Source organism: Hypanus sabinus, chromosome 6 (genome assembly GCF_030144855.1).
Source record: "Hypanus sabinus isolate sHypSab1 chromosome 6, sHypSab1.hap1, whole genome shotgun sequence".
NCBI lineage: Eukaryota > Metazoa > Chordata > Chondrichthyes > Myliobatiformes > Dasyatidae > Hypanus > Hypanus sabinus.
In genome coordinates this window covers 7149036-7164814 of record NC_082711.1, presented here as the reverse complement: position 1 = coordinate 7164814, position 15779 = coordinate 7149036, and the positions used below count along the sequence as shown (strand labels likewise).

Sequence of the window (15779 nt, the reverse complement as noted above, 5' to 3'; positions counted from 1 at the left end):
TCCAGTATGGCTGATCCCGGATCCCACTCAACCACATATACCTGCCTTCTCGCCATATCCTTTGATGCCCAGACTGATTGGGAAATGACCAACTTCTGCCTTAAATATACCCACGGACTCGGCCTCCACCGCAGTCTGTGGCAGAGCATTCCACAGATTTACTACTCTCTAGCTAAAAAATTTCCTCCTTACCTCTGTTCTAAAGGGTCATCTCTCAATTTTCAGACTGTGCCCTTTAGTTCTGGATACATCCTGTCCACATCCACCCTATTTAGTCCTTCCAACATTTGTAAGGTTTCAGTGAGATCCTCCCCCCACCCTGCATTTTTCTAAATTCCAGTGAGTATAGGCCCAAAGCTGCCAAATGCTCCTCATATGTTACCCCTTCATTCCCAAATAATCCTCATGAACCTCCTCTGGACTTCCAATGCCAACACATCCTTTCTGAGATATGGGGCCCAGTACTGTTGACCAGAGGATTACATCGTTGCTTTTATATCTTGGTTCTGTCAATGAATGCGAACTGTTGGAGTGCATCATTCTAACATCATTCCTTCTCTGTCAACTGTGGTTTAATGGAGCTCTTTTTCTTCCTCAATTCGCCAGCCTCGAACATTTTTGTAATAGTGACACTGCAGATTGAGAGGAAAATGGCTGTGGTGAGTTTGTAGTTTCTTACTTCTGGGGGGCGGATTAGAGATTGGTTCTGCTTTAGTGTACAACTGTTACAGCATAGTTAATGTAACACTATTACAGTGCCAGTGACCAGGGTTCAATTTGTGCAGATGTCTGTACGGAGTTTGAACGTTCTCCCCATGACCATGTGGGTTTTCTCTCAGTGCTCCGGATTCCCTCCTTATTCCAAAGACACAAAGGTCACATTGATATAATTGGATGGCATGGGATCATTGGGCCTATTACTATGCTGTATCTCTTCTTTAAAAAAATTCAGTGGGTCAGGCAGCATCTGTGGGGAGGCACTAATCTATCGAGAGATTAGTGCTGGCTAGTTTTGCAGAAGCTGCTTTGAACTGGAATCTCAGACTTTCACCTCATTACTAATGCTATGAAACATAGGAGCTGAATTAGAACATTTGGCCCATTGAGTCTTCTCTGCCATTCCATTATCCTCTCAACCCCATCCTCCTGCCTTCTCCCCTTAACCTTTGATGCCCTGACTAATCAAGAACCTATCAACCCCTGCTTTAAATATATCTAGTCTTACCCCACCCCACTCACTATAGGAAACATGCTCTCCATGTCTTCTCTAACTAGGCCTTTCAACGTTCAGTCGGTTTCAACAAGAGTTTCCACTCATTCTTCTAAACCAGTGAGTACAAGCCCAGAACCATCAAATGCTCCTCATACATTAACCCTTTCATTCCTGGAATAATTCTCATGAACTCTCTCCAATGTTAGCACATCCTTTCTTAGCTAAGGGGACCAGAACTGCTCACAATACTCCCTGTGGTTTGACCAATGCCTCAGCATAACATCCTTGCCTACCCACTGCCCTCTGATCAAACTTTTCAGTCCACTATAAGTCATCCCTACAATCGGCAAGATCCTTTTCAGTATTGAATACTGAAGCAAAGTACTCATTAAGCACCTCCAGTACCATACGCACTTCTCCACTGTCACACTTGATTGGTCCTGTTCTTTCACGTCTTAGCCTCTTGCTGTTCACGTACTTGTAGAATGTCTTGGGGTTTTCCTTAATCCTGCCCACCAAGTCTAACTAATCACCTTGATAGCATAGTGTATGTTTGCCTTTAGCAGTCGAGGCATTGAGTTCAGAAGTTGGGAAGTTATATTGCAGATTTATAAGACTCTAGCATTAGATTACGTTAGCTTTATTTGTTGCACCTGCGTAGAAACATACAGTGAAATGTGTTGTTTGTGTCACAACCAAACACAGTCCAAGGACGTGCTGGATGCAGCCTGCAACGGTTTAAATGCAACACCCAGCATGGCCACAACTCAGTTACCTAAACCCATATGTCTTTGGAATGTCAGAGAAAACCCACAGGGTCACAAGGAAAACTTTACGCTAACCACTACACTGCAGGGCTGTCATTCAGGGAAAATTATTCTCACTTCCTTGAAAGTGCTCCATGATACATTGTGATTGAAACTGCAGTCATATTTATGAAAAGACATTGTTCCTCAGTTGATTAACTTTCTCCACAGGGTTCTTTGTCTGAGAGATGGGGGTTCATCTTGCACACCATTAATCTGATCACCATCCTCGCCTTCCCTGCCGCTGTGGTGTTAACTGTCCCCTCTGTAACTCCAGGTAAGTACATGGCGTTAAAGCTGAGAAGGGAGAAGGCTTCTCTTTGTCACCCGTGACACTGAGTTCATGTTTTGGTTTAGAGATACAGCACATAACAGGCATTCTGGCCAAACCAGCCCTCGCTGCCCCATTACACCCAAGTAACCTGCTAACCTCCACATCGTTGGAATGTGAGAGGAAACTGCAGCCATGCTCTTCGTCAACGTAGAATGGCCACAGCTTACTTACCCTTACTTACCCGTAGGTCTTAGGAATGTGGGAGGAACCATGCGATAATGGGGAGAGCATTCAAACTCCTTACAGCCAGCAGTGGGAATTGAACCCAGGCTGCTGATAGCTGGTGCTGTAAGATTGTTACACTAACCGCTACATTAGCGTGCAGCCCCTTTCTACCCAATGCCCTCCCTGGCTTACAGGGTTAAGATAATAGATCAGCCATGATTGTTGTGGGAAAAAAATCTCAGGAGCAGCAGACAGAATAGATCAGGCTGACTCAGAATTGTTTCAGACTAAAGGGTTTTATTACATGATATCATGGAGAGCCCAGACTCCGAAAGCGGAGCTCCGCAGCTCTGCTCAACAACGGATTACACTCTTATTTATACCCTAGGCGTACATGACATGAAGCACTTAAACCTGAAAAAGGAGGAAACTTCAACTACAACTCGTTAGAATAGCGAAGTTGCACTATATGTCCATGAGTGGTTATACATTTTCTTAAGTGTTAGTTCTCAGGACAGTGTATCAGACTTTCCCAAGCACAGACATGTGATGATTCCTAGAACAAGGAAGCACAGACACAGTTATTTTCCCATCCCGTCTACAAAGCACATTTCAGTCACATAGTGTACATTAGTCACAAATAAATGATTAGAGAGTTTGAATCCACGTACTAGAAGAAGGTCATTAACCCCTTAACGTTTGTCACAACGTCTGGCTATTTTTCTTCCACAATGACAGCAGACTCGATGAGCCACATGGCCTAATTTTGCTCCTATGTTTTATAAAGGCCAACGTGCCCAAAGCCACCTCCGCCAGCCTGTTGCCAGTGACTCTACTTGCCCACGTTTGAGGCGCAGACTGTTTGAGTGCAGTTGGTAGGCTGGCCCAGTCTTACATCTCCATATCCGCGAGCTGAACTTGCCTCTTATTCTGCAGTTGGTGCTGTGCTGGCCCTGATGTGCTACACCATCCTCTTCCTCAAGTTCTACTCATACAAGGACGTAAACAGATGGAGTAGGGAACGGTGCAAAGCCAAAGTGAAGACTTTATCAAGGTCATTGTCAGGTGAGAGTGCAAAAGCCTTGAACTTGTCTAGCTGTTTCTTTGATCTTTGTTTGTGTAGGGTAATGCAGGAGGTTTTCAGCCAGTGGGCAGAACCGGTAGTTTATGAACATAGACTGGCGGGGCTACATATGTCTCTTTACAAAGACAAGTGATTCTGCAGGTGCTGCAAATCCAGAGTAACACACAAAATGCTGGAGGAGCTCAGCAGGACTCCTGAACGACCTCTGCCCAAAATGTCAACTGTTTTTTCCTCTCAATAGATACTGTCCGACCTGCTGAGTTCCTCCAGCATTTTGTGTGTGTTGCTCAAGATTTCTTTCTTTTTTAATATATTTATTAGAGATACAGCATGGTTACATAGAAACATAGAAAACCTACAGCACAATACAGGCCCTTCGGCCCACAATGCTCTGCCGAACACGTACATACGTTAGAGATTACCTAGGGTTACCCGTAGTCCTCTATTTTTCTAAGCTTCACGTACCATACTGGCCCAGCTATCCTGCACCACCCAATTTCACCCATGTGACCAATCAACCTACTAACCCATACATCTTTGAGATGTGGGAGGATGTATTTTTCCTTGTATATTGTGTATTAATTAATATTTAATAAATGTTGATGTGAATGCTGCTTATATGGTGCTGTGGCCTTGTAATGCTGCTTCAAGTTTTTCTTTGCTCCTGTGCATACATATACTTGATTTTCTCAACAGTAAGTTTGGCACTGCTGATGGGCCAGAGGAGCTGAAATGCCCATGCAGACACCTGGGCAAGCCTTCCCGATAGTTAACCAGTCATACCACCTTCAGAATTTGCAGTCACATTCACAGGAATTTAAGGAAGAAAGAGCAGAAGTTGGCCAGCAGTGCTGTCAAGCATGCTCCAACATTCAGTACGATCATGGCTGATCTGTACTGGCCCATCTCCTCATCTCGTGCCCACTGCTCACAGACCTTCTTTCCTATACTTCAAGTTTAATTATCATTCAACCACACTTGAATATAGCCAAACAAAACTGCCTTCCTCCAGGGGCAAGGTGCAAGCCTATTGCTTCCGGTGAGACCTGGCAATACACTCCCCATTTAATTATTGTACAAATGACAATAAATTTAACTTCATCTTCAGTAGCTGGGTCCCATTTAGAGCAGCATTCTTTGCATTGTAAAATCTAAAATACAGCTCCATTTTAAATAGCTAGCAGTGATGACTTGTTGTTAATGCCAAGGTCTGAGGGAGGATCACAGGAATATTTTTCATCAATGGGATTCCATAAATAAGTTTATCAGCATCAATGCTTTCCCTGATGTTAACCAAGCTTGTTTCACAGAGAATAATGTGGATTCTTTTCCTAGCGCCTGGGCTGAAGGAGAATGGAAAAGCCATGCAGTCGGTAGTCATGTATCCAGGAAACCTGACATACAAAGGTGAGAGTTTTCCATGGAGCTTGAGTTATGGGTCTTACCTTCCGTAGTAATGCAACCAAAAACTCTGACAAACTTTTACTGATGTGCAGCAGAAAGTGTCTTAACTGCTTACATGCAGCCTGGTATGAAAACACCAAATGGAAAAGTTCACAGAAGATGGTCAATACATCCCAGTCCATCAAAGGAAAAGGCACTGAGCATGTTTACGAGGATCTAAAAGCAGCATCCGTTATCAGAGGCCCCCACCGTCCAGGCCATGCTCTCTTCTCACTGCTACCATCATTAGGAGGTACTAGGGTCCTACACCACCAGGCTCAGGAACAATTATTACCCTACAGCCATTATGCTCATGAATCACAACCCTGAAGTGTGTGTGTAACACTGAACTGATTCGATGAACTATAGACTCACTTTTAAGGACTCTTTATAACTCATGTTCTTAGTATTATTTTTTATTTGCACAGTTTGTCTTTTGCACATTGGTTGTTTGTAGGCTTTGTTTATAGCCCCACCTCCTTGTTCTGGCTCCTTCCCCTTTCCTTCTCTGTCTTGATGAAGGCTCTTGGCCCAAAACGTTCATTCCCTTCCATAGGTTCTGCCTGATTTGCTAAGTTCCTCCAGCAAGAAAATGAATCTCAAGGTAGCAAATAGTAACACAGGTATTTTGATAACAAATGTAACTTTGACTTTGAGATAGACCATAAAACTTAGGAGCTGAATTAGGCCATTCAGACCATTGAAGTTGTTATGCCATTCCATCATGGCTGATTTATTATCCCTCTCATCCCCATTCTCCTGCCTTCTCTCCATAACCTTTGACATCCTGACAAATCAAGAATCTAACAACCTCCTCTTTAAATATACCCAATGACCTGGCCTCCACAGCATACACACAGTGCTGTGCAAGTCTTAGGCACGTACGTATAACTAAGACTTTTGCACAGTACTTTAGTAATTTTATGTATTGCACTGTACTGCCTCCACAAAAGCAATATCAAAGTGGATAGAAAAATCATTTTCAAATATATACAAAAATAAAAGAGAGGTGAGAGTGGATATAGGACTGCTAGAAAATGAGGCAGGAGAAATAATAATGGGGGACAAGGAGATGGCAGCTGAACTAAATGAGTATTTTGCTTCAGTCTTCGTTGTGGAAGACATTACTAGTGTACCAGGTGTTGAAGGGTGTGAGGGAAGAGAAGTGAGTGCAGTTACTATTACAAGGAAGAAGGTGCTCAAAAAGCTGAAAGACCTAAGGTACATAAGTCACCCGGACCAGATGAACTGCACCCTAGGATTCTGAAAGAGGTAGCGGTAAAGATTGTGGAGGCATTAGTAATGAGCTTTCAAAAATCATTTTGAATTTGGTGGGTGTCATGGTAGCACAACAGTTTAAAGTACAGGTGACCCAGGTTCAATACCTGCTGCTACCTCTAAGGAGTTTGTACATTCTCCCTGTAAATGCAAGCAGGCTTTTTCCACTGAGGTTGGCTGGAACAACAACCAAAGGTCATGGGTTAAAAGTGAAAGGTGAAAAGTTTAAGGGGAACATGAGGGGAGACTTCATTCAGAGGATCCTGAGAGTGTGAAACAAGCTGCCAGTGCAAGTGGTATATGCAACACAATTCTAACATTGAAGAGGAGTTCGGATAGGTACATGGATGGAAGGGATATGGAAGGCTGTGGTCCTGGTACAGGTCAATGGGAGTAGGTAGTTTAAATGGTTTGGCATGCAAAGGGGCTGTTTCTGTGCTGTACGTTTCTATGACTATGTCTTTATGAGCTTTTTTTAAACTCATCTTCTCTGATCCCATTTACATGCATTAGGTCCATATCCTTCTATACCTTGTCCAAACCAGTTCCTGTCAAAAGGCCTCTTAAACTTAGTGATATTATCTGATTCCACCATAACCTCTAGCAGTCTGACCAGATATCAATTTAAATTGGTAAACGGGTTTATTGTTGTCGCATACACCGAGGTACAGTAAACAACTGTTTTGCATGCTATTTATACAGAGCATTTTATCACATCAGCATATTGCAGTAATGCAAGGGGAAAACAATCACAGAATGTGGAATAAAGTGTTACACTTTATTTTAAAGAGAGTGCAGTGCAGGTGGGCAATAAGGTGCAAGGCCATAACAAGATAATTTGTGAGGTTGAGTCTATTTAATTGTACTAGGGGCCCATTCAACAGACGTATTGCAATGGGATAGAGCCGGCCTTGAGCCTGGTATTATGTGTTTTCAGGCTGTTGTATGTTCTGCTCGATGGGAAAGGGGAGAAGAGAGAATGTCCGGGGTGATTTTTTTAAAAATCTTCTCATATCCTCTTTAAATTGGCTTCATTGTACCTGAAAGCCCTATGCCTTCTTGTATTTGGTACTCCTACTCTAGGGAGTACTATCCCTCATATTTCATCCTCTCATAATATAATAGTCTTATAATAGTGGGATAGAAGCTGTCCACCATTTCCTCTACCACCTCAATCCATATAGGTGCCTCTCCCTGTTGCAAAAGTTGTCCCTCAGATCCCTTTTTAATCTTTCCTCTCTCACTATAGACCTCTAGTTTTGGATTGCTCTACCATTCACCTTATTTACACCCCTCATGATTTTATAAACCTCTATAAGGTCACCCATCAGCCTCTTGAAATCCAGGGGAAACAGTCCTAGTCTTTCCAGTCTGTCCTTGTAAATCAAACCTCCCAGTCCCGGTAACATTCTTGTAAATCTACCTCATTTTCAGAGGCTGGTGTTGCTTCTCCTTCCCTTTCAACTGTGGTCCACTCTTCTCTCCTATGAGATCCCTTCTTCAGCTCTTTAGCTCTTCTACATTTCATCTGTCTGTTTCTTAATTCACCCCCTTCCCCTTCCAGGGGTCAGCAACCTTTACCACTGAAAGAGCCACTTGGACCCGTTTCCCACATAAAAGAAAACACTGGGAGCCGCAAAACCCGTTTGACATTTATAATGAAATAACACTGCATACAACGTTTTGTTTTGCCTTTATGCTATGTATAAACAAACTATAATGTGTTGCATTTATGAAATTGATGAACTCCTGCAGAGAAAACGAAATTACATTTCTGCATGCAACAAAAACATTTTGAACTCCGAAAAAAAGACGTTGGGTTGAAGGTTACTTTTAAGTAAAATACTCAACGTCTATTTGAGTCCTTCTTGTATTTATGAAAAACGCCAAACTTAAATTTGCCGCCAGCAGCAAACCAAAAATAACGTCAGCCAGCTGTCAACCTGAAAAATAAAAGGACTATTTCACTGAACAATGAAAACATATGAATATACGTAAAATAATAGGCAATTAAAATATTTATCATACTTGGTCAGGTTGACTCACACCTGACAATGCAGTCGTATTCAGTAGGGATGGATCAATGCTTAGGGGAGTGACCGGGAAGGATAATGTGTTTTTTTCCTCTCTGAACTCACAGAAGCGTTTCCCAAACGATGTTTGCATTGCGATGATTGCAGAATGTAAATACTCCGAATTTATCATGTCGTGACCTTGTTTGAACTCTCTCAAATTGGGGAAGTGAGACAATGTGCCTTTCTGTAAATCTCTGGCAAGCACTGTCAACTTGCGCTCGAATGCCAAAACATCCTCCAACATGTGCAGGGCTGTACATCCTTACCCCTGAAGAGCTGTGTTTAGCGTGTTCAGGTGCGCTGTCATGTCTATCATGAAGTGTAGCTTTTCCAGCCACTCTGGCTGTTCCAGCTCAGGAAAGGTGGGCCCTTTGCTGCCCAGGAAAGTTTTCACTTCTTCCAGACACGCGACAAAGCGTTTCAGCACCTCCCCTCTGGACAGCCAGCGATAAAAACACGTTGTAGCGGTGTGCTACACGCAGTCAGTAAACTGCAGTCAAAGATAGCTTTATTCAAATTAAACAACCTTGCTTTTAAGCCTCCCTCAACCCGCCCCCCCATGGGCGCGGATGCTGCAAAAGACACGTACTCACAAACCCCCGTAGGCTATCTCCCTTAGCCTGAACGCTGGCTAATTGTGAGCCGGTTCGGATGTGTCAGGAAATGGGTCGCCACAACGTCTTAATTAGATTGTACAAGATCACCATAATCTTCAAATTTAGAATTACATTTCAAAAACTAACAAACTAACATAAAATACATTTTAATTAAATACTGACCAATTATTTCCCAAAGCAACAGGGAGCCGCAGCACAGACGTAAAAGAGCCACGTGTGGCTCCGGAGCCGCGGGTTGCCGACCCCCGACCTAATCTCACCTATCACCTGCCGGTTTCTACTGCTTCCTCTCTCCCCACCTCCTTATTCTAGTTTCTCCCCCCTTCTTTCCAGTCCTGAGTAAAGGTCTTGGCCTGGAACATCAACTGTTTATTGCCCTCTATAGATGCTGCCAGACTTGCTGAGTTCCTCCAGCATTTTTGTGTGTGGTTGCTCTGGATTTCCAACATCTGCAGAATTTCATGTTTATTATTTTTCTTTTTTGTCATTGATTTTAATCTTTACACCCCTGCACTATATTGCTGCCCCCAAACAACATACTTCATGTCATATAGTAAACTTGATTCTGAAAATCATTTCACTGTGGCATTGCAATTCAGTTGGCTTCAAATGTTTTCTCTGCTATAGAAGCAGGAACATCGCTGTCTCAAACTGGCCTGTAACAGAGAAGAATTCATTATGACTTTCAGCAGAGAAGTGGTTAAATATTTTGCAAAGAAAAACGTTTATTTCTGTAACTTGGGTGCAGTGTAATGTGCATATGTACAACTGTTTTCCACTTTACCTGTTCCTTTTTGACACAGATGACGCTGCTTGCCATGGATTGATCTCTTAAAATAAATTTAGATTCAGTCACCTTGAAGCTTCCCTTTCAGAGAGGGTCAAACCAGTTTTGTAATCCTCCTTCACGTTCCTGAATGGTTGGCCAATGTTCGCCTTGCGGCATAACTTCGTGAGCAGATGGGCTGGCCTGATGAGTAATGAAGTGAAGCCGTGAGTGCTGGACGCAGCAATTAAACCTGCGCTGCCCTCTGCTGACAAGAAGCTGCAACAGCTTGTGGAAGAGAAATTAATTTATCATTGCCATGTGTACCCAGAAACGGTAAAGAATTTAGTCATCACAGGAGTAGAATTGGGCCATTCAGCCCATTGAGTCTGTTTTGCCATTCCAGTATGGCTGGTTTATTATCTCTCTCAACCCCATTCTCCTGCCTTCTTCCTATAACTTTGATACCCTGATCAGTCAAGAACATATTAATCTCCACTTTAAATATTTTCAATAACCTGGCCTCCAGAGCTGTCTGTTGCCATGAATTACACAGATCTGCCACCCTCTGGCTAAAGAAGTGTCTGTTCGTCTCAGTTCTAAATGGATGCTACTCTATTCTGGTCCTGGACTCCCCCACTATAGGAAACATCTTCTCCCTATCTACTCTATCTAGGCTTTTCGAGTTCTGAGGAGTTTCAATGAGACCCCCTCTCATTCTTCTAAACTCCAGCGAGTGCAGGCCCAAAGCTCTCAAACGTAAACCCTTTAATTCCCAGAATCACTCTTGTGGACCTCCTCCGTACCACTTTATGTCATCCACACAGATAATTTTCCAACATTATAAGATAATACCATAAAATATGGGAGCAGAATTAGGCCATTCAGCTCATTAAGTCTGTCCCACCATTCCATCATGGCTTACCCTGGATCCCAGTCAACCCCATACACCTGCCTTCTTTCCATATCCTTGACCAATCAGGAAATGATCAACTTCCACCTTACATATACCCATGGACTTGGCCTCAACCACATCTGTGGCAGAGCATTCCACAGATTCACTACTCTCTGGCTAAAGAAGCTTCCTCCTTACCTCTGTCCTGTCCTAAACGGTCGCCCCTTAATTTTGAGGCTGTGCCCTCTAGTTCTGGTTACCCCACCACAGGAAACATCTTCTCCATGTACACCCTACCTAGTCCTTTCAAAGTTCGATAGGTTTCAATGAGATCCCCCCGCATTCTTCTAAATTCCAGTGGCTACAGGCCCAAAGCTGCCAACCGCTCCTCATGTTAACTCCCTCATTCCTGATCTGTGATACAGGGACAACTTCCTGTCTGCCATCAGATTTCTAAACAGTCCATAAATTCTACCTCTTAAACACAAGAGATTCTGCAGATGCTGGAAATCCAGAGTGATGCACGCAAAATGCTGGGGGAGCTTAGCAGGTCAGGCAGCATCTATGGAGAGGGCCGAGACTCTTCATCAGGACCATCTCATTATTCCTTAGTTACATTATTTTGTAATTTATAGTGATTTTTTGTTTTTGGCGCTACAAACTAATTTCATGTCATACAAGACAGTGATAACTGTAGTAACAATGTGGAATGAAATGCTGCAGTTACACAGAAAGGGCCAGGCAGGTAGACTACAACACAGCACAACAAGAACACGAGTTGTATGTAAATTATAGCAGACAGAGGAGTGCAAAAGGGAATAACTGGAAAACAGAATGTTAGTGTAAAACTGGACAAATGGTAGAGCAAGAGGTTCTGTTGCTGAGGAGAGTTGGGGTTAGGGTTGTGCAACTTGGTTCAAGCTCAATTAGAACATGGCCCGGATAAATCTTTGACAAAGTCCTGCGGCAGACATTCATAAGGGTACTGATTCAGAGAGGATGGTTGAAGGGAAGTTGGTGGACTTTGAGCTTCTGTACCTCTTGCCCAGTGGTAGCAAACCTATTTAAAGGATGTGATTAGGCTAGACAGTGTAGAAAAGATTCACAAATGTCTGCACGGTTATCAGAATTGGTGGAGTTGAGTTATAGGGAGAGATTGAAAGGTTGAATCAGTTTTCCCAGGAACAGAGAAGGCTGAGGGGTAAAATGAAGGACGGCATGTTGGTGTGATATTTAGCACAACGCTTTACAGTACCAGTGACCTGGGTTCAATTCCCCCTGCTGCCTGTAAGGCGTTTGTACATTCTCTCTGAGACCTGGTGGGTTTCCCCTGGGTGATCTGGAGGATGGATGGGTTGTAGGTTAATTGTACCATGATTAGGCTAGGATTAACTCGGGGCATTGCTGAGTGGCGCAGCCCTAAGGGCCAGAAGGCCCTGTTCTGTGCTGTATCTCAAAAATAAATGGGGTTAAATAAAACCATGAGGGATGTTTATGGAGCAAATAGCTTTATCAAATGGTTGGGGAATCTAATACCAGAGGACATTCCTGTTTTGCTCCCCACACTGAACTGGGCTTTAAAAAAGGCACAAATGTCACCCAGTTGGAAGGAAGCGATAATCTCAGCTATACCAAAAGAAGGCAAGTATAAAATGGAATGCGGGTCATTTAGACCAATATCCGTTCTTAATGTAGATTATAGGCTATTTACCTCCATCATGGCCAAACGATTAGAGGAGTTTCTACCCATACTGATACGTAATGATCAGACAGGTTTTATACAAAAACGCCAGACTCATGACAATATACGAAGGACACTTCACATTATGGATCATATACAAAAAAATAAAATCGAAGCAATAGTGATAAGCATGGACGCTGAAAAAGCATTTGATTCAGTTGATTGGAATTTTCTTCAGAGTTTTACATAGATTTGGTTTCCAAGACACAATTACTAAAACTATACAGACACTATATGACAATCCTACTGCTAGGATTAAAATCAATGGATATTTATCAAATAGTCTTACCCTGGAAAGGGGCACGAGACAGGGTTGTGCATGGTCACCACTACTCTTCGCATTATATCTGGAACCATTAGCTCAATACAGCAGACAAAATGAAGATATCAGGGGAATTACTATTAAAGGGGCAGAGCATAAATTGGCTTGTTATGCGGATGACTTTTTGATCTATCTCGGGAAACCAACATACTCTTTACCTAAATTGATGCAATCCTTTGAACAATATGGTCAATTATCAGGATACAAGATCAACATAGATAAAACCCAATTACTTTCATATTACTATAGCCCACCAAGAGAAATTGAAAGTCGATACCCCTGGGCATGGCACACAGTCTTTCAAATATTTGGGCATCATTATGCCAAAAGATTTGGCAAAATTATCAGAATGTAATTATTAGCCTCTATATCAAAAAATTAAGGAAGATATGGCAAGATGGAGCCTGATTCCTTTTTTCAGTCTCAGTTTAAGGTTTGTGTGTTTTGTAATGCTGCATTGGATCTGGAGTAACAATCATTTTGTTCTCCTTTGCACACCTATTGTACGCAGCACAGGTAAACAGTAAACAGCTCGCTGACCTAGTGACGAGACCTCGGTGTGGCTTTAGTCTCCCAGCCTGAGGGAAGAAGGACAATAAACGATCTTTAATGTTGAACCTTATTCTCAGCTGCCTGGTTGTTGTTTGTTTATTACTTTATTTGTCTTCCCTTTGTGTGTCGGTGGAACAGTGGGTCCCAGAGAGAGAGTGTCGGTGTGAACAGTGGGTCCCAGAGAGAGAGTGTCGGTGTGAACAGTGGGTCCCAGAGTGTGTGTCGGTATGATTTTTGTTTTGTTTCTGATTTCCTCCAGATATGTATTACTTCCTGTTTGCACCCACCCTGTGCTACGAGCTAAACTTCCCCCGGTCACCCAGAATCCGCAAGCGGTTCCTGCTGAGGCGAATGTTTGAAATGGTGAGCGAATTCAGCCCCAGCTCAACTTACGAAGGGTGATTACTCTGGACTGGTAGACGTTGAGTGGGTTGGTGGTACCTTCCTATTATTAGGGGTGTAAGGCAGGCTTTTTCCACTGAGGTTGGGTGAGGTGAGATCTAGAGGTTAAAGGTGAAAGGTAAAATGTTTAAGGGGAACTGAAGGGGAGCTTCTTCACTCAGAGATTGGTGAGAATGTAAAATAAGCTGCCAGCGCAAGTGATGTGTGCAACTTCAGTTTCAACATTTGCAGGTCAGTGGGGAGAGAAATGGAATTCATGTTTCATTTACTTTTGGGGTGCATTGTATTATAACTCGAATCTACGCTGTTTAGGGGAGACACAAGGTGGTGATGGAAATCCTGGACTCTGAGGGCTGGAGTTGCTGAGATTGATTATATTTTTTACTTATTTGGCACCTCCAGATAGCAGCAGGTGTGGGTGTTGGCTGAGCAATGAGTTCTCATGAGCACTGCCCTTCAGTTCTCCAGTGTAATGATTGTTCTTATCTTGCAGCTTTTCTTCATCCAGTTACAAGTGGGGTTAATTCAGCAGGTGAGTGCACTGCAGTCCTTGTGCTGTCAGCTGTTCTTCAGTGGGACCCTGTTAATCCATGCTGCACATAGACATGTGAATTCTATCTCAGCACTACAACAGTCAAATGACTTTCATGTATTAACAGTGTATTTTTTAAATGTTTTCCTTTGCTTTGTCAAAGGGTAAAACTCCTCTCAACAAGTTCAAGCTCACTGTTGTCATAAGTTTACACACTGGGGTATAAATGCCGTAAAAATAGCTCTTTCCATCAGCACCACAGTCCACATTACAAACGAAACAAGTTACACTCGGGTTTCTGTATTAGGTACAGGAGGCACTAGGTAAAGTGGCCACTGAGTGTACGCTCGTGGCCTTCTGCTGTAACCCATCCGCCTCAGGTTTCAGTGTGCTGTGTATTCAGAGATGCTCTTCCACATACCACTGTAGTAACATGTTGTCATCTGTCAGCTCGAACCAGTCTGGCCATTCTCCTCTGACCTCTCTCGTTAACGAGGCCTCTTCCGCCCACAAATCTGCAACTCCCTTCGTCCCCCAATTCGCTGTCACTTCACACTGACACCCCACACCTCATCCCCACACTGACACACTCCTCTCCACAGTCCCTCACCATCCCTTCATCCCCCATTCACTGTCACCTCACACTGACACTCCACACCTCACACCGACACTGACACACTCCTCTCCACAGTCCCTCACCATCTCTCCATCAACCATTCACTGTCACTTCACACTGACACCCCACACCTCACACCGACACTGACACACTCCTCTCCACAGTCCCTCACCATCCCTCTATCCCCAATTCACTGTCACTTCACACTGACACCCCACACTGACACACTCCTCTCCACAGTCCCTCACCATCCCTTCATCCCCCATTCACTGTCACTTCACACTGTCACCCCACACCTCATACCGACACTGACACACTCCTCTCCACAGTCCCTCACCATTCCTCCATCCCCCATTCACTGTCACTTCACACTGTCACTCCACACCTCAGACTGACACTGACACACACCTCTCCACAGTCCCTCACCTTCCCTCCATCCCCCATTCACTGCCACTTCACACTGACACCCCACACCTCACACCTACACTGACACACTCCTCTCCACAGTCCCTCACCATCCCTCCATCCCCCATTCACTGTCACTTCACACTGACACTCCACACCTCATACTGACACTGACACACTCCTCTCCACAGTCCCTCACCATCCCTCCATCCCCCATTCACTGTCACTTCACACTGACACTCCACACCTCATACTGACACACTCCTCTCCACAGTCCCTCACCATCCCTTCATCCCCCATTCACTGTCACTTCACACTGTCACCCCACACCTCACTCCGACACTGACACACTCCGCTCCACAGTCCCTCACCATCCCTTCATCAACCATTCACTGTCACTTCACACTGACACTCCACACCTCATACCGACACTGATCCCTCCATCCCCCATTCACTATCACTTCACACTGACACTCCACACCTCATCCCTACACTGACACACTCCTCTCCACAGTCCCTCACCATTCCTCCAT

The 15779-nt window shown here is 43.8% G+C and overlaps 1 protein-coding gene across 1 annotated transcript in view; it reads left to right on the top strand.

Annotated features, from left to right (window-relative positions):
- Nucleotides 1-15779, top strand: part of dgat1a (diacylglycerol O-acyltransferase 1a) — a 132580-nt gene that overhangs the window by 57150 nt on the left and 59651 nt on the right. Inside the window, exons 5-10 of the mRNA XM_059971631.1 lie at nucleotides 607-659; nucleotides 2191-2296; nucleotides 3455-3583; nucleotides 4938-5009; nucleotides 13551-13654; nucleotides 14187-14225. Of these exons, the coding sequence (XP_059827614.1) occupies nucleotides 607-659; nucleotides 2191-2296; nucleotides 3455-3583; nucleotides 4938-5009; nucleotides 13551-13654; nucleotides 14187-14225 (503 nt within the window). The remainder of the gene's footprint in view (nucleotides 1-606; nucleotides 660-2190; nucleotides 2297-3454; nucleotides 3584-4937; nucleotides 5010-13550; nucleotides 13655-14186; nucleotides 14226-15779) is intronic.